At 50.5% G+C, this 20,624-nt stretch overlaps 2 protein-coding genes across 2 annotated transcripts; both read right to left on the reverse strand.

The window, feature by feature from the left end:
* Positions 1-2,507: 2,507 nt before the first annotated feature.
* Positions 2,508-5,712, reverse strand: PTGER1 (prostaglandin E receptor 1). The gene is made up of 3 exons (XM_003760680.4): positions 5,515-5,712; positions 3,746-4,646; positions 2,508-3,201 (listed from the first exon to the last, which is right to left on the reverse strand). The coding sequence occupies exons 1-3, from the start codon at positions 5,688-5,690 to the stop codon at positions 2,953-2,955; spliced, it is 1,326 nt and encodes a 441-aa protein (XP_003760728.3). The 5' UTR covers positions 5,691-5,712; the 3' UTR covers positions 2,508-2,952.
* Positions 5,713-6,171: 459 nt separating this feature from the next.
* Positions 6,172-19,896, reverse strand: GIPC1 (GIPC PDZ domain containing family member 1). Its single transcript, XM_031947712.1, has 7 exons — positions 19,670-19,896; positions 15,313-15,632; positions 12,903-13,088; positions 12,399-12,579; positions 10,151-10,263; positions 9,899-9,980; positions 6,172-9,773 (listed from the first exon to the last, which is right to left on the reverse strand). Exons 2-7 carry the CDS (start codon positions 15,598-15,600, stop codon positions 9,622-9,624), a joined length of 1,002 nt encoding a protein of 333 aa, XP_031803572.1. The 5' UTR covers positions 15,601-15,632; positions 19,670-19,896; the 3' UTR covers positions 6,172-9,621.
* Between the last annotated feature and the right edge of the window lie 728 nt (positions 19,897-20,624).

The following is a 20,624-nucleotide window of genomic DNA, read 5'->3' on the forward strand; positions in this document are numbered from 1 at the left end:
GAGTGAAAATCCAAACTCAGATACTTCACCGTGTGTGACCCTGGGTAAGTCACTTTGATTTAATCTACTGCAGAGGAAATGGCAAACTACTACATTACCTCTGCTAAGAATATCCCATGTACAGAACTGATGGGGTGTTGTCTTTGGACACAAAAACACTTAATATGTGTTGTTGGATTTAATTGAATGAGGGAATAGAGGTGTGAATGGAGAGAGGACTCTATGAAGCAGAGGGTTGTTGAGGTGAGGAACTCATAAGAGAAGGGCCAGATGAAGGGAGGGAAGGAGTTACTAAATGAAAGGGATAAGAAGCGGGGGGGGGGGGGGAATTGGGAAAGGGGGGCTATAAAGGGAGAGGCCCCACATCACAGTACTCTTTCAGTCTAGAGACTTCCTAATTTGCCATCTCTTAAACACTATCCTTTTCACCTCTTGCTTCAAGAAACTGCCTCTCAAAATGACTTGTCAGTTGATTGGGACAATGTCACTTTTACTTTTGCAAACCCAGTAGTACAGTACCTGTCCAGTAGTATTTATCAATTCTTCTGGTTTTCATTAATCCATAATGAGAGGAGAAAGTTGTAAGGAGAGAAGAATCCAGTGATCAACTAGAACTTAAGAACCTACTATGTGCTAACACCTGAGGGTACACTGATAAGTATAACACAGCCCCTGCTCTGAAAGAACTTAAACTCATAAGGGAGACAACATGTACATGGAAGGTAACTGACATTAGGGTAGGATATAGCAAATCTAGGACCAAGTGGTTTCTCCATCCCCCAACTGATGTATTCACAGACAGCAAAGGGTAGATTACAGAGGAAATGAGGTATTAATATATTAGTGAAGATGCATCTACTCCCTGTCTCTGCTTACAAAGTGCAGAAATATTTCTGTGATTGAATTGGAAGAGATGTTTAAGATCGGCTGAAAATTGTTTATGTCCCTGGAGGCCTTTAAATACCTAACCCTGCCAGTCCCTGCAAGCCGTCAATGGAGAGAGAGTTCAAGAGGAGGGTTAGGGCAGAAGCAGCTTTGTGGAGCGTCCCCTTTATCTACACCAGAGGGCAGCAAGCTATGCGTTTTCTCTCTTCCCTTCCCCCCTCTGACATTCTGCTTAGTAATGCAGCTACTTACTCAGAAGAAAACACCCCATCCATCAGTATTGGAATTTATTTTAAGAGTTCAAGGAACAGTTGAAAGACAAATTCCAGGCAGACAAAGACACAGAGAGGCAGAAACTTGAGGGAGAAAGTACTTTTGAGGAGTCTGACCAAAAGGCAATTAGAGAAGAGAGGAGTCTGCAATGGGTTTCAAGGTTGAGAATTGAGATGTGGAGGGAACTCCATGGAATAGAGGAAGGCCATGAAGTAAGACCTTGCAATACTAGAGGCAAAAACTGCCCTGGGTGACTATGTTCTTTGCCTCACTGGTATACTCTGTGCCTAATTTTCTCAGAGAATTTTTTTGGGGGTATATTTTGGAGAGTGAATGAATCCAAGAGATTTTTTAGGGGTGTGTTTAATCTTAGTTAATGACTTTCAGCTAGTATGTCTGCTGGCTAAGTGTTCATTGAAGACGCCAGTGGGGGCTCATTGTATTAGGTGTACGGGACCCCCGGGAACCGTATAAATAGTAGCTAACCTCTACGAACCGCAAAATGTTTAGTCTGATACTAATTCACCTTGCGTGGGTGTTAGTTGATACAAAATAAGTCCTCGGAAGAAGGTAACCCGCGCTGAAGGAGACCGGGTAGGAAGTGACATTTGAGTTTGTTCTAAGAGACGACAAGGAGAGAACTGTGGGGAGGGAGGGGTTTCCGGAAGAGGTTGAGGAGGAAAAGACTAAGTAGGGAGCCACGGCTAGGCCGGGAGCCCAGACTAAGGGAAAGGAGGGTAGAGGGAGTTGCTTCCCCCGCTTTCGAGAGAACTGTGGGGAGGGAGGGGTTCCCGGAAGAGGTTGAGGAGGAAAAGACTAAGTAGGGAGCCCCCCCCCCCCCGCTCTCTGCCTTAGACAACTTGGCCGTAGAGCAGGCTGGGAAGAACTGGGAGGGGTGGGCCAGCTCAGCGAAGTTGTGCGCCTGCGCGAAGGCGGCCGCGGCTGCTCTTCCCTCCCTCTTCCCCCTCACTTTCTTTTCTTTCCCCCCTTCTCGGCCTGGGGTTGAGGCGGCCTCTGGCTCGCTGCCGTCCGCCCCACCCCTCCTGGTTGGATATAGCTCCTGGGCCGTGATCCCTGGGGCTGCGGTTCAACCAGTGCTGGGCGGGGGTGGGGTGGGAGTAGGGAGGGAGTTAGGGGGTTGGGCGACCCGGCCCTCGATGACTACGGTAGGCTCCGTCGGCTCGTGTGTCTGCCGCCCTCTTGTGGCCCCAGCTGGGACAACAGGCCCCTCGTGGCGGCGCTGAGGACGCCTCTGCCTCCACCTTGTGGCCGCAGCCGTCACTGCCGCCTTCCCGCTCCTCCGCCCCTCCCTGCCTTTCCCGGTTCTCGGCCCGCCGGGCTCTGAACTGGGCGAGGCGCATGGTTGTCAGAGGCTGGACGGGACCTCACAGACGGTGGATGTCCATGCCCTTAGTTCACCGGCGGCTGGGAGGCGAACTTCATCGTCCGATTAGCGGCAGGGACATGCACACGTGGAATACGCAAAATATCTTTATTTCCCTTGGGCTCCGCCCTGCGGACTACCCTTACCCCATCTCCCTCCGGGCCATGCCTGGAAGCCCCGGTCAGCAGCAGGCAGAAGTTGGAGTCACTCCCTCACGGCTCTTGCTCGTTGCCCTCGTGCCCTCTTCTTCCTTTACCTCCCCTCTCCCATCTGGGAAGTTTAATAGTTGACCCCTCTTCAAGGTTCCCTGTTTCCCCCTCCAGGCCTTTCTGCTTGGTTGAAACCCCCGGGCTCCACGGCGCTTTCTCAGTCGTGCCTTGCACGATCCAGTGTGGCCAAGGACAAGCCCACTACACGCGGCCGATGGTGCTGTGCTGTGAGGTGCGCAAGGAGCCCGCATCCCAGGCTCCCCTGGGCAGGCCCTTGGCCTCATGCCAGGGTGGGAACAGGCGCAGCAGCTGGCGCAGCACAGCTTGGCGCAGCAGGATGTAGACCCAGGGGTCCAAGATCTGATTCCAGGAGGCCAAACGAACAGCCAAGAAGAGCAGGCGCTGCAAGGAGCCTGAGCTCCAGCCTCCCATAGCAAGCACCACCAACACCTGGGGAGCAAGGAAGGGGACAGACAAGAAGGGGGAAGACGTAATAAGTCCTATTTCTTTTGGGATCCGAAGGGTCGTGGAGCACTTTTTTTTTTTTTTAACCTTATGTGATATAGAAAAATACCTTATGAGATAGTGTATTATTATTGCCATTTTGCAGATAAGGAAATTAAGGCTCTGTGAGTTTAGATGACTTCTATCTCAGGCATCTTTTAGGGAGCCAGAATCAGATGGGCAGGGGCCCGGAGGGAGGAGCCCAATGTCCAAACTGGAGAAAAGGAGCTTGGGGCTGGTAAGGGAAAGATCTCTAGGCTGGGATTCTGAAGAATGGGGAATCACAAGTTGGGATGTCCCTGGAGCTGAGAAGCTCAGGAATCTATCAGGGAAGGCATTTGGAGCAGTGATCTGCAAAGGAGAATGGGATGAAATCACAGGATGTTGACTTAGGAGGCTATGGAGCTCATAGGAGTAAATGTCCAAGGGTTTCTCCAGGAGTCCTTGGAGATTATCCATCAGGGGTCTGCCCAGAGATACATCCACTCACCAGTAAAGGGCTCCAGCAGATGCAGGATACTACCATGATGCCCACCAGCTGGCCAACCATCTCCACATCATGCGCCCGAGCTCGGCGTGGGGCAGGAGAAGAGTAGGAGGAGAAGGAAGATGAAGCCGAAGAGGATAAGGAACCACCAACGCCACTATGGGCCACTCTGCGGCTGCTCCCCTGTCGCCGCCGCCAACGTGCTCGGACTAACGATAATCCGCTGAACATGTTGCACACCAGGGCAGCTAGTAGAGAGGCCAGGCCAAGACCAGAGAAGAGCATTGCCAAGATGGCTTCACCCCAGCCCCTTGGTTGGGCCAGCCCTATGAAGCACCAAGTTCCTGGGTACTGCAGCTCATAGCGTCCCACATGCAGCAGGGGCAGGAGAGCAATGCCTAAGGCAATGCCCCAAAGTACCCCGAGTGCCAGGCGGGCTCGAGCAGCTGAGACCAGGCTGGCATGGAGCAGGGGTCGGGTCACTCCTACGCAACGCTCAACTGCCATCCCACAGCCAAGCAACAGTGGGCACAGGCCAAAAAAGACCATACAAGCCCCCATGAATTGGCAGGCAGGGCCAGCGGGAGCCAGACCTGTGGCGTAGAGCCGCAGGACCAGGGCTCCTGGGATCACATGGCCAGCAAAGTCTGTGGCCACTAAGCCGGTGGCAAAGAGCAGGAAGGGGGCCCGAGAACGGCGGCGGCGGAATCGGATAAAGGCGCGGGCAAGGATGGCCAAAGCCAGGACATTAGAGACAGCTCCCAGTGTCATGGAGAAGATGGGCATCGCTGGGGATGGGGCTGGCTGGGTTTCTGAGCTGTTGGTCTCTGGGCATGTTGAGTTCTCCCCTTGCCAGCTGAGGTTGTAGAATGGGCAAAGGGACATGTCAGGTGGTAGTGGATGTCTGAGCAAGAGGAGGGAAAAAAAAAAAAGAGGGAAAGGAAATGATAGCCAAACAGGGAGGTTGGTTCCCTTTGCTCCAATTGCTCCTATTCTTTGTCTCTCTATACTCCGTCATCCCGGTATCCCTCCAATTCTGCATCCTTTCTTGCACAGCACACCCTCCCAGCCCTCCCTGCCTCCTGAGTCTTCACCTCTCCACATTACTTCCCCCCTACTTCCAAGCCCCACCCAATTACATTATCCATTCTTCCTATCCTCCCTACCCTTATTCAGGGCTCTTGAACCCCAAAGACTGTGGCAGCTTTGCTTCATCCCCTTTCAGAGACCTTTGGCCTGGATTTGAACCCAAGTATCCCAAGGACTGGGAGGAGAGAGAAAAGGGTAGAAGGAGCTGGTTCAGATATACAAAAGAAGTAGGTGGTAGGTGCAGGGGCAGATAGAACGGGAGAGACAGGACTGGGGGGACAGACGAAGCTGGGTGGAAAGAATGGGACACAAAGGAGACAATACAGAATGGGCAGCCAAGGACCAACAGACAGTTCAATCAGAGATTAGTGGGACGAACAAGAAGGCAAGAGGATAGGGAATATAGTAAGTAGATGACGGGGTGGGAATAGAGAGGAGGATCAGATACAAGTTGGGGGATAGAAAAGCTAGGAGGAGACATGGAGAAACAGTGAAGGGGACAAAGGTGGATGGCACATTAGACTGGGGGTAGACAGAGCAGAGGGCATAGAAGGGGTTCTCAGGGCTCTGAATTCTCCCAGGCAGCCCCACCCTGAGCCCCTCAAAACACTGTTCCCTGTATCTCCCAGGTAGTATAAGCTGGGAACCCAGACTCCTGGGTCCAACCCACTCAGGCCTTTTACCTGATGCTCCTCCTGTGGTCCTGGGTCCCGGGGACCCATCCCTCCCGGCTTTGATCAGCAGCAGCACTCCTTCCCAGCCTCAGCCCCAGCTGTACTCTCCCCAAGGCCAGTAGCTCTCCAGGGCCCCGGCTCACTGAGCTCAGGGGGGCGGCTCCTTTGCTCCCTCCCGCCCCCATCCCGCCTCCAGCTGCCTAGAGCCGCTCCTCCTGCACCACCCTAACCCCCTATCACCCCTCATCCCTCCGCCCCAACCTGAATGAGGTCTCCTAGATCTCCAAGCCCTGATCCTATTAACAAGATATCCCCTCCCCTTCTTTAATAGGACACTACCCAGTTGTCTTCCTGGGAGTCGGGGTCCCGGAGAAGGAGGTCCCTAGTTTCTAGGTAGATGAAAGGTGGGGCCCTGGCAGAAATAGGAGTAGAAAGAACCTCGGGAATGCTGTTGGCACTGCCACAGCCCCCTCCTCCCAGGTCTAGGGCTGCCAGGGCCGCTTATTGGCAGCCACTCTTCTCTGGCAATCTGGGAGCCCTCTCCTAGATCTGAGTCCAACTCATCCACTGAGACAGACCCAGAAATGGAGGGAAAATAGACCTTTACTATCTGGTCCCACTGGTTTGTGACCATTGGGTCGAGATGAACAATTACCATGACTCAACTAGAGCAGGTTGAAGTTTACCAAATGCTTTCCCCACAACAACCCTGTGAGGTAGGCAATGAAAAGATTATTCTTGCTTTACAGATAGGGAAACTAAGGCTCCAAGGGCGTAGATTTGCCTGTGGCCATAGAGCTATTCAGTAGTTGAACTGTTCCCAATACCAGTCCTTTTCCTATTGTACCACACTCAAGGCATCCCTGCCTGCCACCTATCTGTTCTTTTAGGGTATTGGGTGGGGGTCTGACCTTCTGTCCCCATGGTCTCCCCTCCACTAGACCTACAAAGAAAACCTAGAGAGCTTCACAGAATCAAGTTTAAAGCTGACCATCTAAATCAACCCTTCCCCAATTGAGAGGAAACTGAGCCATCCTCCACCCCTCCCTAGTTCTTTACCCCCCATTCTCAGGCATGGGGCCCTCATGCTTTTCTCATTAATAACAATAATAATGCTGAGAAAATCCAAACACTGGAAAATGTGAGTCTCAGATACACATTCCCCTTTTCTCTCCCCACTGCAGCCCTCCCTCTGGGGCTCCAGGCAGCAGGACATCCCAGGTGAGAGGACTCCTTCCCAGCTCCTTGTTCTACCCTGTTGCCCGACTTCTCAGTGACACTAAGGGCTTTAGAGCTGGGAAGGATCTCAGAAATGATCTAGTTCAAATCTCTCATTTTCAACAGGCAGATTCAGGGCAGAGAAGTTAGGTGAGCTTCTCATGGTCACAAAGTATATAACTAAGGAAGAATTCAAACTCATTCCTTCATCCCAAATCCAGTCCCGCTGCCTATGGTGCCAATCTCTCTTCTGCTCCAAACACTTCGTGGATGGGCAAGGACTTTCAGGGAATCCTGGCTTGTGAACAAGGCTCTGCTGGGGAGGACTAGCTGCTGAGCCAACCCTGTTCAAGGATAGGGACACCAGGCACGGTGCATCGATGCCAGGAACAGAGAGGGCATGCAGCTTGGGGGGCATAAGTTCTGAAACGAGTTGAGGAGAGGAGGCAATGTTCTCTCCATGGGTGGGGGGGAGAAATGGATAGATTGGAGACAGCTCCCCCTCATTCTTTTATTTATGTCAGGCTTAGGCTGGAGGCGGATCCCCAAGAACATGTAATCCCTGAGGAGGCCGAAGCTGGGATGAGGACAAGGGGTGGGCTAGGGAGGGGACCCAGGAGTCCTGCCTCCCTGCAACTTCTTCTCTCTCCTCCCTCTTAAAGCCCATCCTACTTCTCAGCAATTCTAGACCCCTAAGACCACACACTCCTCCCCCCTTACTCTGACAAAGTAGTGCATGATGAGACCAAGAGTCATCCAGATACAAAATGGGAGACACATCCCAGATCCAGAACCACTTCTCTTCCCCACTCCCCAGGGGAAGCTATGGAACCATTTACCCAGCCAGTTCTTCCCCCCACCTCTCCAATTCACTTTATGTTCCTACTTGGAACTCTAGGGGTCAAAACTGGTTTTCCTAATTTCTCCCCCACCAACCAATGGATGCCCATTTCCCTGAGGCTCCCCTCCCCCTCCCCAGGGATGAAGAGCTGACTGTCAAAACAATGATGTCAGGTTTATATCAGTCTCCCTGCATCTTCCTCCATCAGCTTGGCCCAAGGCCTGAGGGGTCCGGGGCCTGGGCAGGGTTCTGGCTTCCAGCCCCTCTGTTCCTTCAGGGTCCAGTCATGGGTGCTTGGTGATTCTCCTCTCAAAGGCTGGTAAGACTGCCTTTAGGATATGTCTGCCCTGGAAAGAAACTGAGGCCCAGAGCCAGGCTTCTAGAAACCACAGGATTTGGACCCAGAGTTAGAACTAACTAGTCCAGCTGCATCACCTTACAGAAGGAGAAACTGAGGCTAAGTGGAAGCAATCTTAGTTACTCACCAAGTATATGCTGATGCTGGAACTTGCCCAAAGAGACCATCCTGAGGAGGGTTTCAGGTTTCTTTCCCCCAGATCCCATCTAGCCTATTCAACTGTGTCATTTTAGGGGCCGCACTTGGGAACTTAAGATGTTCCTACTAAGAATGCTGAATTGAATCAACGGATATGACCTCCAGTCCCCACCTCCTCCCTCCTCCCTCCTCTTCCCAGGTCAGCTATAAAATGGGAAAGTTATCTCTGCATGGGTCCTTCTGAGGATTGTTTTGGAGAATATTTTCTAAACTGAAACACAAAAATGTGTTACTCCTGATGGGACAAGGCCCCTGCTATGGGGCTAGTGTCTGGAGACAGAGGGTCCCAGATAGGCTTGAGAGGTCAGGGTGAGCTCAAGGTCGTTGCCTCTTCAGGAAGTGCGAAGAAACTCTGAAAGGGACCTTGGAGACCACTGAAATACAACCTCAACTTGCACAGGAAGAAAAGAAGGCCCAGAGAGGGCAAAGGACCACCGAACTAGTGGCACAGTAAAGACTCAGGCAGACTTTCAGGACAACTGAAAACTTCCCTTGCAAAGAAGTCTGGAGGGAGGGCCTGGGCGCTAATCAGGCAGAACAGTGGGCGGGTGGAGTCAGGGGAGGCTGGGCCAAGGTCTCCTAATTCAATTTAGGGCACAGAGGGGATGGATTTCAGTCTACACATTCTTTCCCAGCTCAAGCTTAGCCCCCCACCCCTTAGGCCACGCAGCTCAGCTCCACTCAAGAGATCTCTTTATGTTAAAGATAACTCAAATATAAAATCCCCAGTCAAGGCCTGCCCCACCCCCTCAAAGTCAGTAAAGGCAGTTGGGGACCCATGGGGACACCTAAGAGACGTCAGTCCTAGGACAGGGGATGGGTTCACAGCAGTCAAGTTCAAATACAGAGGTAACAGGGCTGGGGAGACTCATAGTGGTGATGGTGACCTTATTGCTGGAGTGAGAGCTGGGGAGAGGGGAGGAAAAAGTGGCTGCCTGGTCACCACTCCCCTCCCCTGCGTCAGGGAAACCGGCAGAGGTCACAGCCTCCCCCCTGAAACAGAGCTGGGCGCCCCAGGGAAAGGAGTGGGGCCAGTTTGGCAGCTGATGTGGAAAAGTCGAGGCGGGAAGAAGGGGGAGGTTTACCAACTCTCCCTCCCCCAATCTAGACACTGAGGTAGGTGGGAAAGGAAGGAGGGGGGCTCCCTGGGGACCCCAGCCAGGCTGAGGAGGGAGGGGCTGTACCGATTAGATGGAGAGCATTGAGGGTCAGGCGTGCTCCCTCCTACTCTGGCTGTGTGGGGAATGTTGGATTCCAGTGGTGGTAATGGTGGTGAGGGCCTGGGGGCCTGGATCCAGATTCAGCCCCTCTCTCTAACCCCTCCTTCCTCTCTAGGCCCCCAGACAAAGACCTCTTCAGTGCTCTCTCCCCTAAACAGCAACGATGGTGCTGGGAGGGGCCCCTGGTGTCTGGTCTCCCAGACTTTTTGCTTCCAAGGCCCCATGGCCTGGCTCACGTTAACTCTGTCCCACATTTCCTCAGAGTCAGTCCAATCTGAGTCCTAGTAGCGCCCAACTTTGGCATCTCCAATCGCTCCCCAAACATCGAAGACAAACTCATCAGGGAAGGCGAAGTCACCTAGTCGTTCGTCTAGTGCCTCTGCCAGCTCATCTGGGTTCCGCTTGTCCCTGCCCAGCTCTACCATGGTGGCAGCTGCTCAAAGGAAAGAACGGGTCCGAAGCTCAGATCCTCCATTCCTAAGTCCTCCGGACCCCCTCTAAGCACCAGCCCAGTTCCTGCTACCCCTCAGTCCCACATCCCTGTCTAAAGAACCTCACCCAGCTCGGTGTCCCGGATGCCCATGTAACTCTCCAGCAGGTCATCCACCTTCTCGATGGCCTTCTCCTCGAATGCTGAAGGCTGGGGCAGAGAATAATTCAATTCAACCTAATCTGCTTTAATTACTTACTCTGTATATGATCCATATATACAAAACACTGCAAAGCAGGATGACAGGGAAGGGGGAGATGTGGGCCAGGGAACATAAGGCAGGGGAAAGGAAACATGGGACCAGCAGCATGATCACTTACCAATTCCTCCACTGTAGCTGGACCCCGGGAACGGAGGCGAAGGGTCCCCCTGCCAGTGCCAAGTTGGGGTCCTGAGCCAGGGCGGGCCCCTGCTGACCTCTGACTGATCATGTCTGAGATAGCAAGGAGGAGGTCAGTATCTAACATGCCCTTTGCCCCTCAAACCCTGGGTCTAAATATCCCCTCTCATCCACTGACCCTGAGCTTCCTAAGAACCTGATGAAACCCCCACATCCAACACCCCCCTTTCACACATGAGGAAATTAAGGCTTACAGTAGTAAAATCATATCCCCAAAGCCATAAAGCTAAAAATGAGCAGTGGGTCTGGAGTCAATTCCAGATTCAAAACTAGACCTCTTTCACTGCCTCATCAAAGTCCCAACTCCAGCTGGGGTGGAAGGGCTTTTACCTGGGGTCATAGGGACCCAGAACTGAAAAAGAGCTTTCATTTGGGGGTGCTGTTGGATCTAAGGTAACAAACACGAAAATGGCCCAGGCAGGATTGAAACTCAAGTCTCTGGGCTTGTAACACAAGACTCTAAACTGCCTCAAAAAAACAAACAAAAGAAATTGCCTGTTTTAAGAAGTGTCTTAGCCTCTGGTCCTCCCTCCCTTGGGTCCCCCTCCCAGGGCTGGGACAGGATCCAGGCATTCCACTGGGAATGGGGAAGGCATAGTCGGGTAAGAGGGAGACTAAGAGTTGGCTGGGAGCAGGGGTTCTGTAGCTGGGAAAGGCCTCTTGAGGAGGAGGGGTAGGAAATGAAGGCGTTGGAATCTGGGGCTCTGAGCTGGGACTAGACCACAGAAGGTAAAGCACTGGATATGAAGGGTCTATGTTCCAGTTCTGAGGACTACTTATTAAAACCACTTTGGCCAAGTCATCACCTCCTTCTGGGACTGAGCTTTCCTTAACTGTGAAATAAAAGATATTGGACAAGATGATTCCGAAGGTTCCCTCTAGCTCTAAAGCCTTTACTCCTAAAAGAGAACTGAGAAACAAAAAGGGAAAGAACTTCCAGAGCTCCAGGAGAGCAGACAAACAAGATATCCAACCCAACCCTAAGCAGTCCCTGAGCAGTGAAGTAAAGTGGTGAGAGAGTGATGGGGAACAGGATGTCTTGCTTCTCCCTCTCTCTCCATTCCAATATGGGAGCAGCTTCTGGCCCCTATCCAGCCTCCAACATTTCAGCCTGTGCTGGGGAAGCAGCTGGATAATGGCTGCCCTCTTCCCCTTCCCCGGTCTTAGCCCAAGGCTGTGATCCCATTCCGGAGAGGCAGCAGAGCCAAACGCAGGGGGGCTAGAGATGGCATCAGTTATGGGCAACCAAGCATCCCCAGTAGGGGCTCCCTATGACCTGGAGCCTGGAGGCGGGGCCCTCAAGGGTTTGGGAAGTTTGAGTATGAGAGAATGTGTTTGTGTGGGTGAAATAGAGGGAGCTGGAAGGTGTTGAATATTGTGGAGGAAATGAGTCTGGAACAGGAAAGGGGAGGGGCAGGGAGATTGAAGGCATTAGCCTTAGGGGGATTTTTAGGTAAGGAATCACAGGGAGGTTTAGTAGATTCCATGGGGAGGGGTGTCTGTTGAGGCCAGGGAAAGAAAGTTTGTAGAGACTGAGTACAGGAGAGGATATGGGGGAAAAGAGAGAGAGGTCTGGTTGGACAGGTGGACAGGAGGACAAAGCTGGGGCTCAGGAGTTAATAGATAAGATAGGGACTGGGTTGCTAGAGTGATCCCCAGGACAGGAACACACCAGGGGGTGGCGGGTGCTGCCACCTGAAACCAGTGCTGGGGGGAGGGCCATATGACGCAGAAGCTGGGGGGAAAGGAGTGGGGAGAGAAAGCTCTCCCCTGCCCCCTGAGGGGTGGGTCACAGGCCGGTGCCCGTAGAGCCTGAGGCTCTACCAGAACATGATCCCTGGTAAGGACCTCCTCCTATGACCTGAATATAAGGGTGAGAGAACACTTGACGGCTGTTGGAGATGGGGTATGCAAGAGAAAGGGATCTCAATTAACCCTGGTAGAGGATCCCAGAAGGTGGAGGATTGGCTCATGCCTTCCTCCAGTGTCCCTGGGCTTCTGTATTTCAGATCAGATAAAGATTCTGCTCTTCCCAATCTAGGCAGGAAGCCCAGGCTACTTTCTCATTCCAGATCTATGATCTAACAGTGCCTTCCTCCCACACATTCTGCCCACTTCCCAGTGCCCATCCTCTTGTAGAGTCTGTCCCTCCAGGCTTTGCCCCTCACCAAAGGCCTTCCTGGGCTCTGTAAGCTTGAGGGTGAAGGTGCGGCCTCGGGGCAAATCCTTGAGCATCTTGGCCACCTCGTAGTGCCGGCAGCCCAGCAGGTTCTGCCCGTTGATGGATTCTATCATGTCACCCACACTGATCACTTGGATTCGGTCAATGACACTCCCCTCCTTGATCCTCTGTGGAAGGAGATCTGCATTCAGCCACAGCACCATTGGTTTTTGTCACCCTGAGCCCTGGGTGTCTGGGTCCCCTAAAGGGTGTCTGCATGTCTCTAACACTTTTCCTTTGGAGAGGGACTGGACAGTTCCCACATTCCCCTTCATTTGATAAATGAGGAAAGTGGGGATTCTGGAGATCACAGGACTTGGCTAAGGTCACACAATTAAAGCCTGTTAGAACTGGTGAACTCCCACTTCAATGTTCCTTCTGTTATATTGTATAAAGGCTCATGTCCTTTATGTTGTATAAAGGCTCCTCACACCGCCCTCTGCCCCTGTACCTTGATGAAGGCATAGCCAGCCCCATTGTCTGTGATGGTGAGCCCCAGGGCCTCTTCTGACTTGAACACTTCCACTTCCTTGCGCTGACCTTTGACGTGGGCAAAGATGAAGTCCTCTAGCCCTATCTGGCCTCCAAGCAGCTTCTCCATGTCCACTTTGTGTGTGTTGAGAGTACAGAACATCACCTGGGAAGAGAAGCTGGCTTGAGGATGGGCAAAGGACCAGTATCCAAGCCAGCAGCTTTACCCCCGGGGCAAACCTTATCCCTTGTGGGCAGGCTTCTGATAGACAGAGTGGTATGTGCATTTAAATTTTTATATTCTGGGAAGAATACCTTTCCTTCTAAATCCCCACGGAAGCTGTTCTCTAGCTTGTAATGTAGATTCTTCCCAGAATGGTCCCCAACATCTGCATGTCGTCTCAGATACAGACACAAACACCCACCACAACTCCTGTCTCCAATCTATGATTATACTCTTGGGAGTAGCTTTTCTTCTGCTTCCCTGTTAGAACATACTATTAACAAGAAGGAAGCAGCAGTTACAAAGAATCTCCTTTTAGTTCTTTTGGGTGGAGTTACTAATGCAGAAGATCAGGGGGTTCTCAAAGGTACAATTTACTTAGATTGTAGCAAACCAATGAATGAAATAGTTCATGCTATTCTTGTGAAAAAGACAGGAAAATGTGGGTCAAACAACATTAAAATCAGTTGGCTCTAGACCCAGCTGAATGGCCAGAATCAAAGAGTAACCATGAAAGATTCAATCTTAGGAGTTTGGTCCAAGCATCCACACATGAAAGATGAAACAGAGGAAGACTTCTATTGTATTGAGTATGACAACTAAATGGATGGATTGAATGTGGCTATTTGTATGTATATCAAGGACAGAACAAATGGATGATGAACTAGGTCCTGAATTAAACAAGAGAACAACACATTGAAATGCCTTCAGGAAAATGCAAATGATCCTAAGGCCCATCTTCCAAACATCCATTTTCTAACAGTGTTGTTATTTGGATGCAAGATATGGAATACAATTATCTCTAAAGAACTGAAATGACCACACAGACTGAATAGGAGGCCTAGAGGTGAGACTGCAACATATAGCCAATGAAGAATGTCCAAGAACAGGAAGAAAATATGGTACCAAGGGAAATGGTGATGATAAGAATCTTAGATGATAAGAAAAGTTAGGCTGGTTACAGGGTGAGCGCAAGGAAGACATGGAGGCAGACTGTACTCCACCAGCATCTTTTCAGTGCAGGTGAAAATAAGGCCTCAAGTTCATTGGATGGAACCCTTGGGATGACCTTATAGGAGGGGAAGGGTACAGGATGTAAAGGATGGCTTGAGAAAACTGTTTTAAGTTTTTGAATGAGTCAATTTGGATGGACTACAGTGGAGTGTCTGGATGAATCTGTGGTCAACATTGTGATAGATAGGATTTGTTTCAATGATTAGGGGATAAAGGCAAAGATAATATGTTTCAGTCAAACATGTAGATGACATAAAGCTAGAATGGACTGCAAATATACTGGCACGGATTCAGGGTCCCAAAAGATTTTGACAGGATAGAAATTGGACTGAATCAATTAAGATAAAACTTAATAGGGATAAATGTAAAATCTTATACATGGGAACAAAAAAATCTGGTGCACAAGCAAACTGATTAGAGGGCAGTTTGTCTGAAAGAGCTGGGGGTTCTGGTGGGCGGCATTAAGAAATGCAGAGCTTCCAGGAACAAAGTGATGAACCTGCTCTTCTACAGTCAAACCACATCTGGGCTTTTGTTCAGGTCTGAACAGCACATTTTAGAAAGGCTACTGATAAGCCGAAGCTTATCCAAAGGAGAGCAACAAGGTCAAGTATCATTAGAAGGAACTGGGCATCTTTACCTTAGAAAAGAAAAGGGGGTAGAGGGGTGGGGAGAGGTGACACACATAATAGTTGTCTCGAAATATCTGGAAAGTCTCATTGAAAAAAGTGGAATTTTTTTTCATTTAATTTCAGAAGGTGGTACTAGAAACCAGGGATGGTAGCTGCAGATAGAAATTTAATTTTTTATAAAATGTATTCCAAAGTAGAAAGAGTGGAACAGTGGTTACTCCTCAAGCAGAGGCTGCACGACCATCTGTTGGCATACTGAAGTGGGGATTCTTTTGCAGGTATCAATTGGACTAGATGGCTGCTGAGGTTCCTCCCAACTCTGAATTCTTTGATCTTAGCCACCAGCTTTCCTATGGTCTGGGATCTAGGCCTGGGGATATGGCCCCCCCAGCTGACCTTCCCTCCAGCCCACTGTTAGGTGCCTGCCATCCAGTTCTCTCAGCCCTGTCTTCCTGTTACAACTCTATCCCACCCACCCTGTCCTACATCTAGGTCAGGGTCCCAGCTCCTGGCAGCCATACCTCAGCAGGGGGCAGGCGAAAAGCCTCAGCAATCTTGCCGTACAATTCCTTTACATTTGTGAAGCCTTCTATTCGACCAGTAGGGCTTCCATGGGCCAGCTGGGTGTGGAATACCAGTCGGGGCCGAAGAGATGGGGGTGGGGGAGGTAGACCCACGTGGGGGCCCCCTCCCCCACTCCCACCCAGAGGCCCTGACTCCCCCACACCCAGCCCACCTCGCCCAGGCTCTGCTTCCTCATTTTCCACCAGGGGCGGTGCCTTCTTTCTTCGGCCAAGTCCCAGAGGCATGGGAGGTGATGGAGGGAGGGCTCCCAGGAAATCTGTTGAAGGCAAAAAAGTAGACCTTTTAAGCCCAGACAGGTCAATGTAGTGGAAGAAGTCATGGATTTAGAGGCTGGGGAACTGGGTTTGAAATCCCAGCTCTGCTTCTTACTCCCTGTACAACATCAGGACTTCCGTGAGCCTTAATTTCCTGGTCTATAAAAGGAGATAGAACTCCAAGGTTTCTTATGTCTCTTTCAGTTCTCAAGCTCCAATCTTATGAGTTTCCTGCTCCAGGAAGGTTCCCCTGACATCAGTGACCTAAAAGAGCGCCCCTAGGATCTTCCCCCTCTTCCTATTGCTTATTGATTCCCTGTGCTTCCTTCTATGTCCCAACCAGTAGAGATGCCTCTACCTCCTGTTCTCAATTTGTCCTGCCCTTCTCTAGGTTTCTGTTCACATTATCCCTCATGACTGTCCAGTTTTATCTACTGAAATTGTTCCATCCAAGGCCGATGCTCCTTGCACGAAACCTTGATTAACTCTCCAAGCTGAAAGTGATTTCAGTGGACTCAAATTTTTCATAGCCCTTTGGGGATCCCTCATTGGTGTGCTTTAATTGCCCATAGTATAGTGGAATGAGAGTCTGGTTTGAAATTGCAGAACATGAATTTGAATCTCATCTCTGACACTATCTGTGAGACCTTGGATAAGTCACTAGTCCAGGCTAAACAACTAAGGAGACTGTTCTCAGATTCTGTTTACCTCAATCTGCTGATCTATAAAAAAAGGAGGTTGTATTAGACAAGCTAGGTAGGGTCTCCTCTAGCTCAAAATCTACAATCTCAGGGCTGCAAATTTACTGACGCAGGGTCTGTGTCATATTTGTATACACAGGGATTTTACACATTAGGAGCTTAATATTTATTTCTTGAATGTATGTTCCTTTAAAACAAATGAAGCCTCAACTCAACTCAATTCCATAAACATATATTGTGTCAAATTTGTGATTTACCATATTATCTGCTGGGAAGATGTAAAATTTCAATAAGAAAGTCCTTTCTCTCATGCTGTTTATGGCATAGTAGAGAGATAAGGCACAAAGATTGAGTATAATACACTAAACTAAATCAGAATATAATAACAAACTAAATCAGAAATATGAAAAAACAAAGGGTACTAAGTGAGGTGCAAGGAAAAAAGTTATTCCAGGGATAAGACAAGTTTTCCTGGAGGATGTTAACATTTAGGCTAGGGTTGAATAGGTTGAGTTAGTGTACAGATGAGAAAAGTAGAGGATTCTAGGGAAAGGGAAAGAACAAAAGAAGCATTTGTATACTGCCTACTATGTGCCAGGTGTTTGTGGAGGGAAGCAGTAGAAGGCTGGAAAGGTAGAGTGGCACCAGTATATCTTTTCTTGTATTCCCAATACCCAGAACAGTACTCTCTTACATGTAGAAGACACGATGTTTGAATTGAACTGAAATTAAATGATTCAAAAAAAATAAAAAAAATAAAAAAAAAATAAAAAAAAAATTAAAAAAAAAAAAGAAATTAAATGATTCTTCATTCATTCATTCATCTATCAATCCATTACTGAGAGCCTTGAAGCCAGGCACTGATGGGGAGATATGGGCATAAGTAGTTCTGCCCCTGAGGGAGATCACCATAGGGATGCCTCTTATCTCTAACCAGCTTGAGGTTTGAGGATAATGTGAGCACAACTAACTCACAAAGACTCAGTAAACGTATGGTGTTCTGTCTGTGAACTCTGTAAAAGGCAGGTCAAGGACCTTATTCCTCTTCCTCTTCATTCACCAGTGCTGAATAACAGGCTTGTTGTATTCTGTCAGAGCTTTCAGCTTAGACTCCAGTAGCATAGTGGGAGTATCTCTCCCTCCTCCTCCTTCTCCCTCCAAGCTCCCATATTTCTAAGTTTTCATTTCTCTTTCTACCAGGCATAAGGAACCAAGTGGTCAAGGGAGAGGTGAGAAGCATTTCAGATGTTAGGAAAAGAGCTTGTATCTGTTGGAACAGAGAACTTGGTAGGAATACACTAAAGTTCTTGAGGATTGAGGGGGAGGATATTTAGGGCACCTGGAAGGCAAAAACAGCCACTTAACATTAGGAAAACCTAGAAACACCACAAAACTTGATTTTTATTGGCTATGTGCCCATGGAATGTCTCAACTTAGATGAGCCTCAATTTCCTCATCTGTGAAACAGATATAATATCCCATCTACCTCACAGGTAAAAGGAAGTACTATACAAACCTTAAAATATGATAAAATGCAAGTCAGGGAGAAAAAATTTGGGGAGGAAGCAGTTTCTGTAAGCTTACTGGGCAAGGAGCTAGGGGTAAGAAAGTACGCTGCTCTGGCTCCCCATTTCATCTGGGGTGTTGTTCTGGATGGAATGAGGGCGGGCCAGGCAGCACTGATTCAACCAGACAAACCAAACCGGCTACTGGGTGTTTCCTGGGGAGAGAATGCTGGCTAGATGCCTGCCCTACTCAGGGATATTCAATGTCCCTCAATCTCCCACCTTTAAGCTGTTCTCCCAACATCCAGGATACTTGGGTCTTCAGGGAACTACCTCATCTTTCAAATTCAGGATTTAGTTAATAAGGCCCCATTTCAACAGTGCTTCTGGTTGCCAAAACCCTTAGTGTAATTAGTATTATATCCATTTTACAAATGAAGAAATTGAGGTTCAGAGAAAAGTGACTTTTTTTTTTTTTTTTTACTGAGGCAATTGCCGTTAAGTGATTTGCCCAGAGTCACACAGCTAGGAAGAGTTAGTGTCCGAGACCAGATTTGACCTCAGGTCCTCCTGACTTCAGGGCTGGTGCTCTATCCACTAGGCCACTTAGCTGCCCCTGAAAAGTGACTTCTACACAAAGCTCACAAATAGCAAAGTAAGATTGCAAATACAGGTCTCTCCAACTCCAAATTCAAGGCCTGCATAGCTTATTCTACACGGGACTTTTGAGTCCGTGGCAGGGTAGGGAAAGCTCAGGGCACCTTTTTCAGGGAACCAGCAACTTCCCTAAAACAAAAGATGAGGTGGAGGTGGTGAAACCTGTAGCAGGTGACCACCCCACCCATTAGGGACAACTCGAGCATGAGAAAACTGGCGTCCTGACTCACAGGAGCCAGTCACAGGAGCTCCAAGGGGAGGGGCTCAGCCCTCACAGCCACACCTCTCCACCCTGGGCTGGGGATACTCTCCATGAATCTCCTACGGAGTCAGCTCTGGGTGGAAAAACCGGAAAACCAGAACCAAATTCGCTCCCTACATCATCAGTCCCGTCTGCAGAGGATAAAGCCCCAGGTTTAAGGGAGCCTTAGTGTGGAGGCCAGGATATAGGGACTCGGAAGGGGAGCCCCTTCCTGGGAATCTGTAAAGCCAATCTAGGACTTGAGGTTTACGGTCCCGGCACCTGTCCCACCCCCTTCCCGCCTCCCCTCGGGGTCTCTCCCCACCGGCCCCCTAACCACTCCACACTCTGGGGAGCTGGCCGGCCTCTCGGCTAGCTGGAGCTACGTGATTTTGGGGAAGGTGTTCCCAGATGCTCTCTAGGCCTCGGGCCTTCGTGTCCAGCGCCACAGCACGTCCACACCCCACGGTGGGACAAGCCCCACGCCCCCATCCATCCCCGCCTTCCCGCGTGTCCCAGCAGTGGCGGTCACTCCAGGTACCCACTCTCGCGCCGCCTATGTTCCCGTGCCCCGCACTGGCCGCTGCTCGGCGCACGCTTCCGTGTCCGTGGGCCTGCCCCACTCCTGTCCTTCCCAGTCCCGTGTCCCAGGGTGTCACGGCTAGTCTCCATCTCCACCTCAAGGATACTTGGGCTCCTCCACTGGCCAGGCCCCTCCCTGCACTTCCCCCGTGTCTGCGCCCTCAAATCCCCGTCGCAGGACCCGCTGCCCTCTCCCCCCTCCCCCCGCCCCTCGCGTGCCGGAGTGCTCGAGCCCCCCGGCTTCCCAAGCCAGTCAGCTCCGTGCTTGTGGGCGTCCCTGTCCGCGCGCGCTCGGGACCCGCGACCACTCCCGACCCCCGTGCGCATTAGTCCGGCCCCCAGGGGGCACTCACCTGCGGCCGCCGCCTCCGCGAGAGGATAGTCCCTCCGCGAACTCCAGCCGGCCGCTGTCGGGGCCTCCCTCTCCCGCAGCGGCGCCCAACAGAGGGGCGGGGCTGAGTCCTGAGGAAGACCAATCGCTGACCGCCTCTCGGGCCTCTGAACCAATCAACGCTCTTATAGAGTCGGGGTGGGGTCGGCGGGACACATTCCAGAGGGATCCCTCCGCCTCGTCCAGCCTCTTCTTCATCCACCCCACCCCACACTCCCCCGTTCTCTGTCAGCGTGAAGCAGTCCTACCTCTCTAAGTCACGATGGGCCATACCACGTAGGAGGATTCATAGGGGGAAGAAGGAAATACTCAAGAGCAGAGGCCTAAAACTCTGAGCCAATCACAAGAATGGAGAGGAAGTGTGAAACCAATCAGATCGTAGGATTTCAGAACCACGTGCTGCACACTGGGTGTCAGTCAAAAGGGTGTCTGGAGACTGGTATCCACGGGACGGGAATCTAGTGAGTGAGGGTGGAGATGAGGGCGCGGACCCCGGAGGCAGAAAAGAAGTCAGAGACCGGAAGAGCGGGGGCCCACTCTAATGGCCAGCATTAATTCTACCCCTATAGGTCTGGAGCAAGGCCTCTCTAAATAAGAATAAGCTTTACTCTTTACATTTCCCTAGCGCCCTAATGTTCGCAGTTATTTTGGCTAGCGTCAGCATCTCCATATTGCAGCTGGAGAAACTGAGGCACCAGGAGTGAAGACATTTACCGAAGGTCGCAAGCTGGTAAATGTCAGAGCCAAGATCTTTTTTTAAATTTTTACTATAGGAAGTAGGGAAAAGTCGGAAAATCCCTCTACCAATGCAGTTTGGCAGGCCCTCAGAAACTGGAGAGTCCGTAAGAACTGCCTAAAGAGAGTTTAAGTCACTTAAGTTAGAATTAAGTCACCCAGTTAGAATGTCGCCATTTGCG

This window comes from Sarcophilus harrisii, chromosome 1 (assembly GCF_902635505.1).
Source record: "Sarcophilus harrisii chromosome 1, mSarHar1.11, whole genome shotgun sequence".
NCBI lineage: Eukaryota > Metazoa > Chordata > Mammalia > Dasyuromorphia > Dasyuridae > Sarcophilus > Sarcophilus harrisii.